The 15,566-nt window shown below is 38.8% G+C and overlaps 5 protein-coding genes and 1 non-coding gene across 6 annotated transcripts; 2 read left to right on the forward strand and 4 right to left on the reverse strand.

The window, feature by feature from the left end:
- Positions 1–84: 84 nt before the first annotated feature.
- Positions 85–2,273, forward strand: LOC125577825 (phosphatidylinositol 4-kinase gamma 2-like). The gene is made up of 2 exons (XM_048739737.1): positions 85–1,631; positions 1,710–2,273. The coding sequence occupies exons 1-2, from the start codon at positions 408–410 to the stop codon at positions 2,088–2,090; spliced, it is 1,605 nt and encodes a 534-aa protein (XP_048595694.1). The 5' UTR covers positions 85–407; the 3' UTR covers positions 2,091–2,273.
- A 313-nt stretch (positions 2,274–2,586) lies between these two features.
- Positions 2,587–4,084, forward strand: LOC106366467 (collagen alpha-5(IV) chain). The gene has a single exon (XM_013806066.3). It carries the CDS (start codon positions 2,887–2,889, stop codon positions 3,934–3,936), a length of 1,050 nt encoding a protein of 349 aa, XP_013661520.2. The 5' UTR covers positions 2,587–2,886; the 3' UTR covers positions 3,937–4,084.
- A 624-nt stretch (positions 4,085–4,708) lies between these two features.
- On the reverse strand, positions 4,709–7,304 carry LOC125577826 (UDP-glucose 4-epimerase 4). Its single transcript, XM_048739739.1, has 9 exons — positions 6,967–7,304; positions 6,768–6,817; positions 6,476–6,611; positions 6,287–6,388; positions 5,986–6,213; positions 5,609–5,687; positions 5,424–5,506; positions 5,226–5,317; positions 4,709–5,134 (listed from the first exon to the last, which is right to left on the reverse strand). Exons 1-9 carry the CDS (start codon positions 7,147–7,149, stop codon positions 5,056–5,058), a joined length of 1,032 nt encoding a protein of 343 aa, XP_048595696.1. The 5' UTR covers positions 7,150–7,304; the 3' UTR covers positions 4,709–5,055.
- A 111-nt stretch (positions 7,305–7,415) lies between these two features.
- On the reverse strand, positions 7,416–10,800 carry LOC106366469. The gene is made up of 13 exons (XM_048739738.1): positions 10,248–10,800; positions 10,032–10,183; positions 9,849–9,926; positions 9,671–9,750; positions 9,419–9,503; positions 8,916–9,332; positions 8,716–8,823; positions 8,546–8,613; positions 8,361–8,448; positions 8,203–8,274; positions 8,063–8,116; positions 7,828–7,918; positions 7,416–7,556 (listed from the first exon to the last, which is right to left on the reverse strand). The coding sequence occupies exons 1-12, from the start codon at positions 10,669–10,671 to the stop codon at positions 7,856–7,858; spliced, it is 1,689 nt and encodes a 562-aa protein (XP_048595695.1). The 5' UTR covers positions 10,672–10,800; the 3' UTR covers positions 7,416–7,556; positions 7,828–7,855.
- A 132-nt stretch (positions 10,801–10,932) lies between these two features.
- On the reverse strand, positions 10,933–11,005 carry TRNAA-CGC. Its single transcript has one exon. It is a non-coding gene; the product is annotated as a tRNA-Ala (tRNA).
- Positions 11,006–11,050: 45 nt separating this feature from the next.
- LOC106366473 lies at positions 11,051–12,014 on the reverse strand. The gene has a single exon (XM_048739741.1). The coding sequence runs from the start codon at positions 11,634–11,636 to the stop codon at positions 11,241–11,243; it is 396 nt and encodes a 131-aa protein (XP_048595698.1). The 5' UTR covers positions 11,637–12,014; the 3' UTR covers positions 11,051–11,240.
- Positions 12,015–15,566: the final 3,552 nt, after the last annotated feature.

Genomic DNA, 15,566 nt, shown 5'->3' on the forward strand with positions numbered 1-15,566 from the left:
ACAAACGGTCGTGGGGATGTAAGACTAACGGCGTTAAATTAGAAAAGGAAGCCAATCCGGAAAAGGCTAAGGAGCGGGCGTCTATTAAAAGAAACAACGGCTTCCATCTTCCCCTTCTTTGGTAGACACAAAAAAAGTTAACAATCTCCGAAGATCACTTCTTTAAATTCATGGTTTACAACTCCATCGATTCTCCATTTTTTTATATTCGTTGGCTTTTCAAGAAAGCGATCCATCATGAATCTGTAGGCTTTTGTCCTTGTTTAAGTCTCTGTTAGTTTCTTTTTTTTGGTTAGTTGGGGGTTTGGATCGTACGATTGATTCACATGGAGGGGTGTCTCTCATCGATGCCCGTTCGAGAAAGATCCTTACGTTTAGATTAGAGAGCTAGCTTTTTCTTTTAGGAAATGTCTGTTGCTGATGTTGCATTAACCCCAATTCAAAGAGGATTAGGGTTTTCGTTTGCTCACTACTCAGTCAAATCGATTTTGGTGTTCCTTCGCGTTGTTTCCGATTCTACTACCACCATGCCTATGCTCATCCTCGACTCCGATTCAATCGCCGATCTTAAACTCAAGATCCAGACCGTGTGCAATGAGTTTCGCGTAACAAGGCAGAGACTCGTCTTCTGCGGTAGAGAGCTCGCTAGAAACGCGTCTCGCGCCAGGGACTACGGCGTCACGGATAATAGCGTCGTGCATTTGGTGCTTAAGAAGCTCTGTGATCCTCTCCTCGTCACTGTCGTCACTGCCTGCGGGAAAGTCTTTGACTTTCATGTGGATCGGCGTAGAGACGTTGGGTATCTCAAGAAACGGATCTCTAAAGAAGGTAGTAAAGGGTTTCTTGATGTTGATGAACAAGAGATTTTTTTTAGAGGGGAGAGGCTTGATGATAACAGAGTCTTAGGTGGGATTTGTGGAGATGGAAACTCTGTTATCCACTTGCTGCTTAAGAAGACGGTGAAAGACTTCTTGTTAGAACCTCTGCTTCTCAATCCGGTTGTGAGATTATTACCTCAGGTTATTGAGGATATGATTGGCCGCACGGTTGATGGGTTAAAGAAAGGTAATCCACCTGTGAGATCAGCTGAAGGAACGGGAGGGACATACTTGATGCAAGATTCTTCAGGGCTCAAGTACGTGTCTGTCTTCAAGCCTATGGACGAGGAACCCATGGCTGTGAACAATCCTCAGCAGCTTCCTTTGTCATCTGACGGTCAGGGACTGAAGAGAGGTACTAGAGTGGGAGAAGGGGCTATTAGAGAAGTTGCAGCTTACTTGTTAGATCATCCTAAAAGCGGATCTAAATCACAAGTTATGGGGTTTGCTGGTGTGCCACCAACAGCTATGGTCAGAAGCTTTCACAAAGTGTATAATAACCCAAAGGGAGTCGACAGTTGTTGTACAAAAGATGCCAAAGTTGGTTCTTTGCAAATGTTCATGAAGAACAATGGGAGCTGCGAAGACATTGGCCCTGGAGCTTTTCCTGTGGAACAAGTGCACAAGTTAAGCGTCTTTGACATCAGAATGGCAAACGCTGACCGACATGCCGGAAACATATTGACCGGAAAAGACGATGACGGCAGAACCGTTCTAATCCCAATTGATCATGGCTACTGCTTGCCAGAGAATGTAAGTAATCTTTTCATCACTGACCTTCCAAGTATTTTAGAAGTGAAACTAAAGTTATATTGAAATGGGTCTCTGCAGTTTGAAGATTGCACATTCGAGTGGCTTTACTGGCCGCAAGCAAAAGTCCCCTTTTCTGAAGACACTATTGACTACATAGACTCGCTAGACGCTGAAAAAGACATTGCGCTTTTGCAACTCAACGGTTGGGACGTCCCTGAAGCTGTCGCACGCACGCTGCGTATCTCCACGATGCTTCTTAAGAAAGGCGTTGGGAGAAACCTAACGCCGTATCAAATTGGAAGCATGATGTGCAGAGAAACGGTGAGCAAAGACTCTGCCATTGAAGAGATAGTGAGAGAAGCTCATAAAAACTTGGTGTTACCTGCTTCAAGCGACGCTACGTTCCTTGAAGCGGTTTCAATGGCCATGGAACGTCGTCTGGACGAGTTGACTAAGTAAACTTTGTAAAGTACTACTACATAGTAGTAAAGTATGGTGTTCTTGTATGTAATCTGTGTATGTTATGGTTGAGAAAAACGTTGATAGGCTCGTCATGGACAATTTTTTTCTTCCATGAAAGAAGCCTTTAAGCTTTTTATGATAGCCAACACAAAAGCTTAATAAATAAAACCGTTGAATGTATTATTATTGTTCTGTAAAGGATACCAAATAAGTGAAATGAAAATGGAATCAAATCATATTCAAAAGACTCCAAACCGTATTGAAAATGTAGATGCAAACAATGGGCTATTTTGTTCTATGGGCCTGGACAAGATTAGGGACCCAGTAACTAGTATTAGGGGCTTTTCTATCATTTCTTTTTAAAGGTAATTATTTTTGCTAGCTGGATGCAACTGAACTACTAAAGTAACGTAATTTCACCGAGTGTGCTTTATTGATGACAAAGGAAAAACACAAAATTACACAAGTGGTGAACCAGAAAATCAAATCTCACTGAAAATTTAATTTTAGAGCGTCTCTCACCCACTCCAACGTGGAAAAAAAATACAAACAAGAAAAGATCATGTGACTTCGGAATCTTTGTATATCATAAAATTTAAAACATTCTTGATTAGTGTAATAAGCGAAATGAAAATATGTAAATGAAGTCTTAAATGTGTGTTGTTTGTTGTCTTAAATGCATATGATGATAATAAAAAGTCCATAGCTTTTAGTTCGCACTGCATTAATAATAACAAACCCTCCTCACTCTCACTCTCTATCTTCATCTCCAAACACTCTCCAATCTCGAGCAATGGCCAAGCCTCACGGTGGTCATCGTCGTCCTTCAAACCGCACAAATCTAGCTTCTTGCGCCGTCGCCACCGTCTTCCTGCTATTCCTACTCGCCGTCTTCCTCATCGTTTACTTCACCGTCTTCAAGCCAAAAGACCCCAAGATCTCCGTCAACGCCGTCCAGCTCCCGTCATTCGCTGTCTCTAACAACACAGCTAACTTCACATTCACTCAGTACGTCGCCATTAGAAACCCAAACCGCGCGGCTTTCTCTCACTACGACAGCTCCATTCAGCTCCTTTACTCGGGTAACCGAGTCGGGTTTATGTTTATCCCCGCCGGTAAAATTGAGTCTGGGAGGACTCAGTACATGGCCGCCACTTTCACCGTTCAGTCTTTCCCCATTTCTCCTTCTTCCTCCTCCTCCTCCTCCGCCATAGCCACCGTCTCCGCTGCCGTGGTTCCGGATTCTCCCGCAATGCCCGGTCCTCCGGATTTCACTGTATCTCCGGGTTCTCCGAGGATACCAGATTCGCCGGACTTTCCCGGAGATCCAGAAACGCCGGAGTTTCCGGGGAATCCGGGTCCTCCGAGGAAGCCTAGTTCTCCGGATTTCCCCAGAGACCCAGGATCTCCGATTACGCCGAGAAATCCAGGCTCGCCGGAGTTTCCAGGGAATCCTCCGATAGATCCAGGCTCTCCGGTGGTTCCAGGGAATCCCGGGTCGGGTTTTCCGAGGAATATGGGTCCACCGGGTTTTCCAGGAGTCGGAGCTCCTCCGGGATTTCCAGGGATCGGAGCTCCTCCGGGATTTCCGGGAACCGGAGCTCCGCCAGGTACGCCGGTGGGATTCGGGGGAGTGACGGGGCCAACAGTGGGGGATGGATATGCGAATCCAGGTTACGGGTATGCGAGTCGGGTCGGACCAACGATGGAGATAGAGTCGAGGATGGAGTTAGCGGGTCGGGTCAAAGTACTGAACGTGCTTACACATCACGTGGTTGCTAAATCAGATTGTCGGGTTACCGTCTCTATAGTCGATGGTTCCGTCTTGGGCTTCCATTGCTGATTAATTTCCTTATTATTATTTTTCTTTATTTTGTTTTCTCTTTTTTAGTTTTTTTTGTCCCTAATTTGGTTTCTGCTACGTTTGAGAAAATTAATTAGAAATTGTAAAAAACGTAATTTTCCTATTAAACGAGTAAGTTCATAGTGTATTAGTATTGTTCATGCAAAGATGGTAAGATTTTAATCTCCTTGTAATGAGCCCAAAAAGCTGGGCATTCTGGGAGCAAGGCTGGATTTCTTTTTAATTTGATGTATGTTCGAGGGTGAGTGGGTGCAGTGGGTTCTGCACATAACTTTGAATATTTGAAAAAGTGAAATTTCATTTTGCATATCTTCTCATCTAAGAATGTTTAGTGTTCATAAAGCAGGAGAATATACCAAAAATTAAGTAACCAACTTTTGAATTTGTATTGTTCTTTATAGTGTTGTCTTTTTTTTTATTTGAATAGATCTTTTGATTTTGAATTTGTAATATCAAGAAGTCAAAGAAAGGATAAAGAAATAAAGAGAAAAGTCATTTGAACAGTGAAGTCACATCATTGTAGAGCTCCCACTATCCTTGAGATTTGTGTAATTTTTTCAATATATCTTTTTGTACTGTTTTCATAAATTTTCTTCATTTTAATAGAGCTTCCACAATTCATTCAAAATAAAAAGACAATTTGTGGGCCTCATTTGGTCACTGTCCTCTCTTTATAGCATTTATTGTATGAAGGAAGAAAATGACAAAGTCAAGAGATTCTGTATACATAATACAAAACAAACGAAACCCATAATCGAATAAAAATACTTAATCCAGTTCCTGTTTAATACAAATAATAATCCCACAAATAACACGAAAACAAATAATTTCCTAAGGAAGATGATACAAATCCAATAAAAAAAAAAAGAATCCACTTAAGTTAAGCCTAAGCGTGCGAATGTAAATATATAAAAATTACAAGAGGAGAAAGCAAAGCATACATAAATAGACAAGTAAGCAGCTTACTCACTGTGTTTTTGCCTATAAAAGCTTAATAAACCTGAGCATTGAATATGGATCCGAGCGGTGTGTAACATAAATACCCAAGAAAAAGAATGGAGTGTGTGTTGGATTTAGCATTTTCAGTTAACTTGTGTCTTAAGAACCGTAACCGAGAGGATTATTGCTTGCCCAGTTCCATTGGTCCCTACACATTTCGTCTATTCCATACTTTGGCCTGTCCAAACAAACATTTTTAGTTTCTTCCCGTAACAAGAGGTCTTTTCCAAAAAGAAATTAAAAAACATATTCTCAGGTCTTTTACTTACTTCCAGTTTAGTTCACGTTCAGCTTTTTCGGTTGATGCGTACACCGTCTCTGCATCACCTGGTCTTCTTCCAACCTTCACCACTGGGATTTTCTGTACCACATGATTTCAGACTATTAAGTCCAAGCGATGTAATAGATCAAATCACTCCTAAACTTCTGTGTGTGTAGACAGAGAGAAGGGGACAAAGTAATGTTACCATTCCCGAAGCTTTTTCAAATGCATCAACCATCTCCAACACCGTTGTTCCTTTTCCGGTTCCTAGGTTGTATACCTCGCAACCTACCACAAGATTCAAGTCAAACAGCCGAACTTATATATATATATATAAGCAGAGATATGTATTGGTGGTCGAGACATTGAGCTACTTTGAAAAAACTTTACCTATATCAGAATCTTCTAGCTTTTGAAGCGCAGATATATGGCCATCTGCTAGATCAACAACATGAATATAGTCTCGTACCTGAAGTTGGAAACAAAGATTATTACATCACAAAGATATTAGTCAAAGTGAAGTGTACGGTCAATTCTCATATTATGTACTGAAGCAAAGACAATGATGAAGCTTAATAGTCTAGTGACGACCCAACTCATCTAGTGCCACCATTATATACTACCAATATGTCTTGGATTCTCAATCAGTGGATAAAAAATTCAAAATTACATGATCCATGTGAGAGAGCCATAAGGTCTAATATATAATAAGAGTGATGCACGGATTTAAAAGAAATGTTAATTGTAAAAGGGTGTAAAAGCCTTACACCGGTGCCATCTTTAGTGGTATAGTCGGTTCCATAAATCTTGAGGTTAGGAAGCCTGCCAACAACGACTTGCTGGACATAAGGCATGAGGTTATTAGGAGTGCCACAAGGATCCTCACCAATGCGACCGCTAGGGTGAGCACCGACAGGGTTAAAGTATCTGAGCATAATGATTCTCCATTCAGGATCACCACGTTGTACATCACGGCATATGTCCTCAATGAAGAGCTTAGAGAAAAGTGAAAGAAACATTTCAGATATTAAACACCAACAAAATAAAATCAATTCATAAGAAAAGTACCTTAGTTCTAGCGTAAGGACTCATTCCGGAGAGGGGGGACTCTTCAGTACAAGGAACCTCCTTTGGCCAGCCATACACAGTAGCCGACGATGAAAATACAAGCTGATACAAAGTAAGATGTTATAGAGTTGTTACATCCAATGTTTCACATCACAGGATTAACACAAGTCCACAAAAAAAGGGGCATACTTTTTTACAACCGTGTGCGGCCATGACTTCCAAGAGAGTAATAGTGCCAATCAAGTTGTTGTTATAATAGAGAAGCGGTTTGGCTACGCTCTCCCCGACTGCTTTCAATCCAGCAAAATGCATCACTGCATCAAACCTACATTACACGCACAATGAGCCATGAATCATCATTCGATGTAGATCAGATCTGTGATCTGGCAATGAAAGTCTTTCTTTCTCAACTTTTCCGATCAAACTTAAGGATCCATAAGATTTCAAGATTTGATTGCGTGGAAATGGTATAAGAACTCACTTGGATTGGGAGAAAAGTCTCTCAAGCGCGGGTTTATCGCAAAGGTCCACCTGCAGATGCCAAAATTTCTCAGATTACCGTTACCACATTTTCAATCAATCAATTCAAACCGGAATCTAAAGCAAATCGAGATACGAAGAAACTCTCTCGGTCATGATCACACCCAAATTCAATCATCAAGAGGGATAAATGGACAAACCTGGTGGAATGTGAGATTATCTCCACGATCTCCCGCGAGCTCCTTGACGCGTTGGATCGAAACGAGAGATGAATTGTCCAGGTTGTCGATTACGACAGCGGTGTATCCCCGGAGAAGAAGCTGAAGCACCGCGTGACTTCCGATGTAACCAGCACCGCCGGTAACCAGAATGTTCTTCACCATCGAGCTCCGAGAGGCGATGAAGAAAGAGAGAGAGAGAATAGAGAGAATCAAAAGAGAAGCTTCTCTACAAAACTCTTTTGTTTCTGTATAAAAAGACGACTTGAGAGAAGAGATGCCACGTGGCTTTTTCCTTTTCCCTTTTAATAGGAAACATATTTTAATGAAATGTCACAATTTCTTGAGAAAGTCGCGCTTTGCGTGCTTGGCAACTAATTAGTTACCCAGAAAGCTTTGCATAAACATAAACATAAAAAAAAGAGCACAAGGGAAAAAAAATAATTCGGTGATTATTAAACTATACAGTATATTTATTACATAACACATCTATAATTAGCAAAGAGAAATTAACTTGTAGCGACCGACACAAGAAACTTTTTAACTTTTAGCGATGCTCCAGAAGTTTTGACCTGTATCATCCATGTGATGCTCAAACATTAAATATTAAACATTTTTTATGGTGAAAATATTCCAATTATTAACATTTTGTAATTGAAAGTGTACATTGCCACAACATTCGTCCACATTTACATATCATTGACGAATCTACGACATTATTGGTGTCATATTGTCATACATATGCCGCCGAAAGATGATTACTTTCCATGAGGATGAGGTATGTTGTGATGATTGATGATTATCATATGAAGATGATCATGATGATTATAATGATTTACTCACCCGTTTTGCTTATTGATACATAGAGGTTTTAAGGTTGAGAGCTGAGAAGTCTTTCTGCTTCATCGTTTGCCTCCGCCTGTAATTTCCATTTCTGCATTTTAAAACATATATACACCAAAGTTAACACATTAAACAACCAAGTCAAGTATTCTCTGTTTTGTCCCGAATGAAACTGGAGCAGTTAACTTATATAAGTTGATTCCGATGTAAAGTGACTTTGGAACTATGTATCTACCTCTTCAAGGTTTTCGAGTTCCATGATCTGCTCTATCTGTTGAGCAATGTTTTCCTGTGCAAAATAATGGAGCCTTTACTTAAGCCTCCAGATTCTATCACAATCACCATATTCACAGTTAACTGAAAGATGTAACTCACAGTATTGTTCACCGCCTCCGCTGCAAGAACATCACTGTCCATTTCCACCTCAATCTCAATCATTGATGATATCTGAAGATGATCGAAAATGATAACAATTCTTTTAATCAACCAGAACATGAACATACATTTTAAAGACTACTGCTTCGTTTACTTACTCTAGCATAGCTATCGATCAGCTCAATCCTTCCCTTTATGGAGTTTTCCAGACTTTCTCGTACCTTCTTTACTCTTGCTCTTCGAGTTCTAAATTCCAGTATGATAACACATGTTATGCTACGTATGTTTCTTAGTTTCACAATTCTCAGATGATGAGCTTAGAATGATCTGAGATGGGCCTTACCGGTACGCTGGCTCTCCCACTGCTAATATTTTGTTTTCTAGCTGGCACATTCGAGCCAACATCCACACCTAAAATGGACACGCACAAGTTTCGTTATATATATATATATTTTTAGTTACATACTGTGTGGGTTTCAAAAGGTTGACAAGTCTGTCTCATGAACTAAATACCTCTTTCTTAGTTGCTTCTTTTAGATCTCCAATGCGACGCTGAAGCACATCATATTGAGATAAAAGTTGCTGCTTGATACCGACCACATCCACTGTCCTTTCAGGGAGCTGAAACCGTGAAACGGAGCATGAAAATTCATTCCCAAGTCGCCAACACACATGTTCTCTTAACGCAAGCCATGCAATTAGCGAACAAATACCTGATTTAGCTGAGGAAGGACAAAAGAATTAACGGTTGCTCCTACTGCCAGTGACGTAACAGCAGCAACTGAGAGTAACTGAGGCAAACTGGGATCAATCATCCCAGAAGCAGCATCTCCGGTAGCCAAAACAGCAAGAAGAGGAATAAGAAACGCAGGCTGCAAGGATTTATCTCCTTCTTTACTGGGAGGTCTTAGCAAAAGCGATTCTCGCCCGTCCTTGTGGTTTGTGAGGCTCATGGGTTCTCCAGGGTAAAGGTTTGGAGATTTGGGGGTAAACTTGAAAGGTCCCACTTGTCTGTAAACATCTGATGGAGCAGCAGATGCAATTGTCACTCTTTCTCCTTCTTGCGCAGGGAGTTCGGCTGTCTCAGTGGCAAACCTGTGCGTTCGTGCTGTACCTGAAGGAGTTTGTACCTGAAAATCCAATGCAACGGTTACATTATCTGCTGTATTACCAATTTTTTTTATTCTTTTGAAATACAAACTGATGGGGATTTTACCACGATAGAGTGCACAGAAGATGTGATTTTGTTCTTCCTTATCTGGATGAGTCTGAGCCCCTTTTCCCACAGAGGAATGTCTTTGCTGCGTTCGGCAGATTGAGCTCCTTAGAAAAAGTGAATATCTCAGCATCAACACCACACACATTTCAATCTTTTTTCCGGTCACAAGTCACAACCCGCTCTCTATAACCAAAACAAGCCCTAGAGCTATGTAACAGAAAACAGAAAACGTATTGAAAGAGAACTAACCCGAGCTCTTCTGATTCTATGCTGGTAATGTCACCAGAGAAAAGCTCGTATTGGTATCGGCATTTAGCACAGGAGACAATCTAGAAACATAATCAGAGAAAAACGCGTATTATTATTATTATTCTTAAAAAGATAGGTTAAACACTGAGGAATTGATCAGATAGAGATCAATGATCACCTGAACTCCATGCTGGGGTTGTGCAACAGCAATGGCAATCAAACAGCTTGGACATCTCACAACTTTACCAAAGGGAACCTATATCAATACCAATGTATATTCGATTATATCATGCTTAAAAACATAATCCATTAACCCCTACCTAATGGAATCATAACTATTGCAGAAACTAGAGTACGTTACCTCCTCAGCAGGGGAGATTCCAACGCGGCAAATATCTCTAATGATCTTTAGAGAATCAGAAACCCTCAAGGAAGCAGCAAGTCCATTGACCAACATCGTGTAGACCTCTACATCAGGCCTTGACCATCTCCATCGATCAACTTCACTCCCACCTGCCAAACACATACTATCACACTCCTAAACTTTCTTACTCAATCAATCACAGAAACTCCTTACCTAAATCGAAACTTGCTCGCATGGCGTAGAAAATCGACAACGCAAGCTCGACATTGCCGCGGCTCACAGCAGCCGAGATTATCGAGCGGCAATCTTCGATTTCAACTACTCCGCCGCGATTTGGTCCGAACCGATTGCTAATCACCTCGAGCGCTTCGTCCGCATCCCTAACGGCGGATACACTGCTCACTAGCTCGTCGTCGAGAAGAGACGACGAAGGCGTTTCCGAAACATCCGCCGCGGCGCCGACTCTGTATCTGTTCCGATATCCACAGGAAGAATGCAGAATCGGTCGTCGACGATCAATACAGGCCGGTTTGTTCCCGTGGATGAAGAGAATTGAGCGGAGGAGAGAATGAGTCTCGTGACGGTTAGGTATGCGATGTATTACGGAGAATACGGAAGAAACTAACTGACTGCTCATTGTTTTAATCGGGAATTAAAGGGAAGAGAAAGTCACCGGCGGAGGAGCATCGGCGGTGCTCTTCTACAGGTAGATGAGGAACGAGAGGCTGAGAAAGAGGGAAGGAGAGATACCAACGGTCTCATATGATTTTTTTTATTTTGTATCTCTATCTGTTTCTTCGTTTGATTCTACGCCGTTGATTTTTCGATAAAGGCAATAGAGAAGAATCCGACGGTTGAGCTTTTGTTAAATCAAAAATTAATTAACCAATTAAAAAGTTGGAGGTGCGGGGAATCGAACCCCGTACCTCTCGCATGCGAAGCGAGCGCTCTACCATATGAGCTACACCCCCAATGTTCGTTTAATATCCAAACGTAAGTTCTCTAACGAAGTACTGAAAGTAACCAAATTAATTTTATATTTCTTGATAGATTAAAGATCTTATTATATATGGTACGATATCGACCTCGAGTCTAGTCTAACAAAAAATATCTATCTAAAAGACATAGAGTGATGCAAAAATGTTAATTATATAATTTCCGATCACCGTGATTTAACACAATGCAATTTAGATCATCATAGCGTCCTCATCTATCCATCTCTTGAGCTTCGGGGCACTCGATGATGCTCTCTAAAGATGGTTCCCACGCCATCGATGATGGTGATGATGATAAAGATGGTGTTGGTTTTATGATCCTCTTCTCTAGCTCTACCATAACATCCTTTGTCATCATCAAGTTTCCTTCATGATTCCTATTCATCTGAAGCAAAAACATATCCAATTCATGTCTTGTAAGCACTATCTTCACCTTCGTTCCACCTTGACCTCCATCTTGGTCATCATCATCACCATCAAGTTTGAATGACTCTTTTGCCTTTGCTCTTGCCTCTATCTCTCCTTCTTCTCCTTCTCCTTGCATCCACCTCTCCATGCAGTTCCCCATTATTACCAAATAAAAAAAAGAGACAAATCTCAAGGTCATAAACAAACGGACTTATTTCTCTTTTTCTTTGACAATAAGTGATTGCCTTGAGTGTGAAAACACCTGTTATATATAGGGGGTCAAATAATTTAATACCATCAAATCTTCTTACTGATTTGTCTTTAAAAAGCCTTTAAAATTTTCCCAACAACTCTCATTATTACTCTTAGCGGCAATGACATATTAAAGAATTCAAAACTTAAAATATATAATCAAGAACACGTACATTTTAAAAACTCAGTTATTTATATCGTAAGGATACAACATATTTGTTTCTTTCAATTATAAGTCTATTAATGTTAGATATAAAAATCCAAATAAACACTGCATTTAACGTATCGACATGTTGATCAATCAACTGGGTCATAGAATGACAAATAAATATGAAACTTTAGACAATTTTATAACGCCCGACCCGCCCACGGCTAATGGGCCACCCACGTCCGCTCTCTCGGCCCGTGGGCCCCATCCCGTCTGACGGTCGGTCCGTTAATTTTCCAAAGGCTCGAAATCATTGTTTACTGACCCTGCAATTACCACCCGACCTTTCCCCGTGCTTTGGCCTCACTCGCACGCTATCGCGAATCACTTCCCGATAGGTCACCCATCCTTCCACTACTCCAGCTCAAGCACGCTTAACTCTGGAGTTCTTTCAGGATGTGCTCCGGAAAAGGTAAGTCAACTTTGGTGACATAGGTAGCCAAATCAATTCTCTTAAGCCTTTTCACATATCACAACTCGGGATGTTACAATTCACCCCCTCTCAAAGAACGCAACGTCCTCGTTGCGCCCCACGACAGGTCTCAAGACGCCTCTCGGGTCAGAACCGAGATGGCTAACCAGCTCTGATACCACTTATAACGCCCTGACCCGCCCACGGCTAATGGGCCACCCACGTCCGCTCTCTCGGCCCGTGGGCCCCATCCCGTCTGACGGTCGGTCCGTTAATTTTCCAAAGGCTCGAAATCATTGTTTACTGACCCTGCAATTACCACCCGACCTTTCCCCGTGCTTTGGCCTCACTCGCACGCTATCGCGAATCACTTCCCGATAGGTCACCCATCCTTCCACTACTCCAGCTCAAGCACGCTTAACTCTGGAGTTCTTTCAGGATGTGCTCCGGAAAAGGTAAGTCAACTTTGGTGACATAGGTAGCCAAATCAATTCTCTTAAGCCTTTTCACATATCACAACTCGGGATGTTACAAATTTTTTATTGAATAATTCACACAAACAAAGACAACCGTCACAAAAAGACAACCGTTAGGTTAACGTCGATATCAACCGTTCGGAACCTGTTGCCCGACAGTGTCACGGACACTATGCAAAGACTTTTGAGACGCAGCTTGTAATATAGGTTTAATTCTTTTGTTTTAATTTTAACCCAAAAGTGTTTAAAGAGCAAGAATGAATATAATTCAAACCCAAAGACTTTTTTATGACTTTTTCGCCAATGTGAAAATCCGATCACATGCTTGGACCAAATGTGAACACTAATATATCCTCCGAAATTTACATGCAGAATCACTGAACATTAAAAGAAAATAAAATTGAATTTTAAGTGTTTTACTATGTACAAGTTGAAATTTATGATGCCCATCTCCCTGATATATTGTTTCTAGTAAATTTAATATTTGGATGTTCTTTCAAGCTTTCACTAGATAACAAATATACTATTGTATATATCTCATAGACCACACCGAAAATTAATGAGATGTAGGGAGACAAGTTCAAGATTTTAGGTATGACTTTCAGGCCATGATCTAATAAATAAATAGCCTGATGTCATACGTGTAAACTGCATAGTAAACTCGAGAGAAATAAATTAACAAAAATGGGCTATAATGTAATTTATAGGCCTAAACTGAATCCTCTATTTTCATGTGAAATGAAAGTAGCATATACTATTGTCCAAGATTTAGTGATAGTAGTAGCCTACTTGTAGGAGTGGGCATGATTACTTGTAACTTGTCTCGAATTCCCTATTTGGTATGTAGCTGATCCATATAGTCGGGTATTTACTTTGACTGGTACTAATTAAGTAATATATTTAAATTATTTGCAAATATAAAACAACTATCAAATATTAAATAAAAATAAGTATTTGGTGTTTTTCGCTTGTTACTCGTTCCTGCTAATGAACACATATACATTTTTATGTTATAGTAAAATATTTTGTATATTTTTATATCTCCATAAGTCAATCAAACATAATTGATATACTTATATAAGAATTTTAGAGTTTTCTTTTTCTTATATATTATGTTTCCTGAACTGAAAAAAACAACATAGAAAAAATCAATGAGATATTCGTTAAAAAGCAAGGAAACTTCACGGACGTCTGCTTCCCGATTCGGAACCGAAATCAGAATCGAAACTTTGTGGAAGCTTGCAGAATCTCGCTTCCAAAATATCGTATTTAAAAACACGTTGGAAACTTACGATTCCGTTCAGAAAATGTCATAAATAAATAAATAAAATTAATCGTGTTTTTTTGTTTTTATATAAAATCTAAATTTTAATAGTAATGAAATAGAGAGAATACAAATTGAAATAATTTTGAGTTATCCTTGAAGAATTCAGTAGAGTAGCCAAAGACAAAAAAAAGTTATAATTTGTTCATGAGTCTTCTTAGTTCTTGTTGTTTTTTTCTCATAGTATCTTCAGATCACCACTATATTTACATTTATAATAATATTTAGGGCTTAAAACGGTTCCAGCCCTACTTTATTTATTCTTTTAAAATATAGATTGCTATATTTTTTTAGACTACTTACAATAGAAGATTTATCAACTCTTGATAAATATTAACAATTGTTGATAAATTTACAATAGTTTATTGTAAAAGTAAAATATATGATGTGGCAAATTTAGTGTTGAAACTTATCAACAGCGTTGATAAAATATATTTTCTTGTATGACGTGGCAAATGTTGATTAGAGCAAAATATTAAGTTTGTCTCTCAAATTTTAATTGCAACGTTAATAGGTGGATGGAAACAAATGTAAAAAACTGATTGGATACTCTTATTTTTTAATTTTTTCCATCTCCATTATTTAATATCAATTATTTAATATAATTATAATTATATATAAAAGTTTTATATCAACATTCATTATTTTCATACTTTATAAATAGAGATTTGTTTAATTTCATTTGGACACAGAAACAAACTCATCTTTTTTACTATATTTTTGCTATTAGCTCCTGCTATTTTTTTTTTAAAATATTAATATATAAAATAAAAACGAAAAAGATAAATTATGTTATAAATTTATTTAGTTCTTAATTATTTGATTTAATTTGAAATTATAATTTTTATAATCACAAAAAAGACATAAAATAATATAAAAATATAAATAAAATTAGTGGGGTACGGTGTTGTAATTTTTTTTTTAAACCAAATCATTCTTGAGAATAAAAATTGAGTGGGTGTTAAATTATGATGTGAAAAAAAGATGATGTGTAAGAGAGATCATGATGTGAAGTAAAAATAAAGTGTTAGAAACATGTAACCAATGTACATATTCTTGCATTAATAGAAAAAAAAATAGCATTTTCTATATTTTACTATATACTAGGCGGTGATATATGCCTTGTATGGAGTGAATAGATTAAAAAAAGTTAAAAATTAGTAAATATTTAAAAAATAAAAAGTCATAGTAACAAATAATACATGTTACAATAATGTAACGTTTGATATACAGATCAATGAAAAGCAATCAACACGGACTTTTAGATGAACTGGACTATCTGGGTTAAACAAATATAATTAAACTAACGACCAAGCTATTTAACTAAGAAATTTAACACATATTGTTCGTTGTGATGCCTAAGTTTTTAGCTTAGTATCATATATACAGTCACAAGATATGAGGTTTAGGCTCGTTTTATTTCAGTGAAATGAATATATTTTTGCTATAATTCAATC

The sequence above is a fragment of the Brassica napus genome, chromosome A9, assembly GCF_020379485.1.
Source record: "Brassica napus cultivar Da-Ae chromosome A9, Da-Ae, whole genome shotgun sequence".
Taxonomy (NCBI): domain Eukaryota; kingdom Viridiplantae; phylum Streptophyta; class Magnoliopsida; order Brassicales; family Brassicaceae; genus Brassica; species Brassica napus.

Excerpts from the sequence above, each read along its gene's own strand:
- LOC125577825 (XM_048739737.1), top strand. The coding sequence starts at position 408 with ATGTCTGTTGCTGATGTTGCATTAACCCCAATTCAAAGAGGATTAGGG. Across the intron at positions 1,632-1,709 it reads GCTACTGCTTGCCAGAGAAT|TTTGAAGATTGCACATTCGA; the intron begins GTAAGTAATCTT and ends GGGTCTCTGCAG.
- LOC106366467 (XM_013806066.3), top strand. The coding sequence starts at position 2,887 with ATGGCCAAGCCTCACGGTGGTCATCGTCGTCCTTCAAACCGCACAAAT.
- LOC125577826 (XM_048739739.1), bottom strand. The coding sequence starts at position 7,149 with ATGGTGAAGAACATTCTGGTTACCGGCGGTGCTGGTTACATCGGAAGT. Across the intron at positions 6,214-6,286 it reads GTCCTTACGCTAGAACTAAG|CTCTTCATTGAGGACATATG; the intron begins GTACTTTTCTTA and ends CTTTTCTCTAAG. Across the intron at positions 5,507-5,608 it reads GCTAGAAGATTCTGATATAG|GTTGCGAGGTATACAACCTA; the intron begins GTAAAGTTTTTT and ends ATCTTGTGGTAG.
- LOC106366469 (XM_048739738.1), bottom strand. The coding sequence starts at position 10,671 with ATGAGCAGTCAGTTAGTTTCTTCCGTATTCTCCGTAATACATCGCATA. Across the intron at positions 9,751-9,848 it reads AACCCCAGCATGGAGTTCAG|ATTGTCTCCTGTGCTAAATG; the intron begins GTGATCATTGAT and ends TTATGTTTCTAG. Across the intron at positions 9,333-9,418 it reads CTTCTGTGCACTCTATCGTG|GTACAAACTCCTTCAGGTAC; the intron begins GTAAAATCCCCA and ends TTGGATTTTCAG.
- LOC106366473 (XM_048739741.1), bottom strand. The coding sequence starts at position 11,636 with ATGACCTTGAGATTTGTCTCTTTTTTTTATTTGGTAATAATGGGGAAC.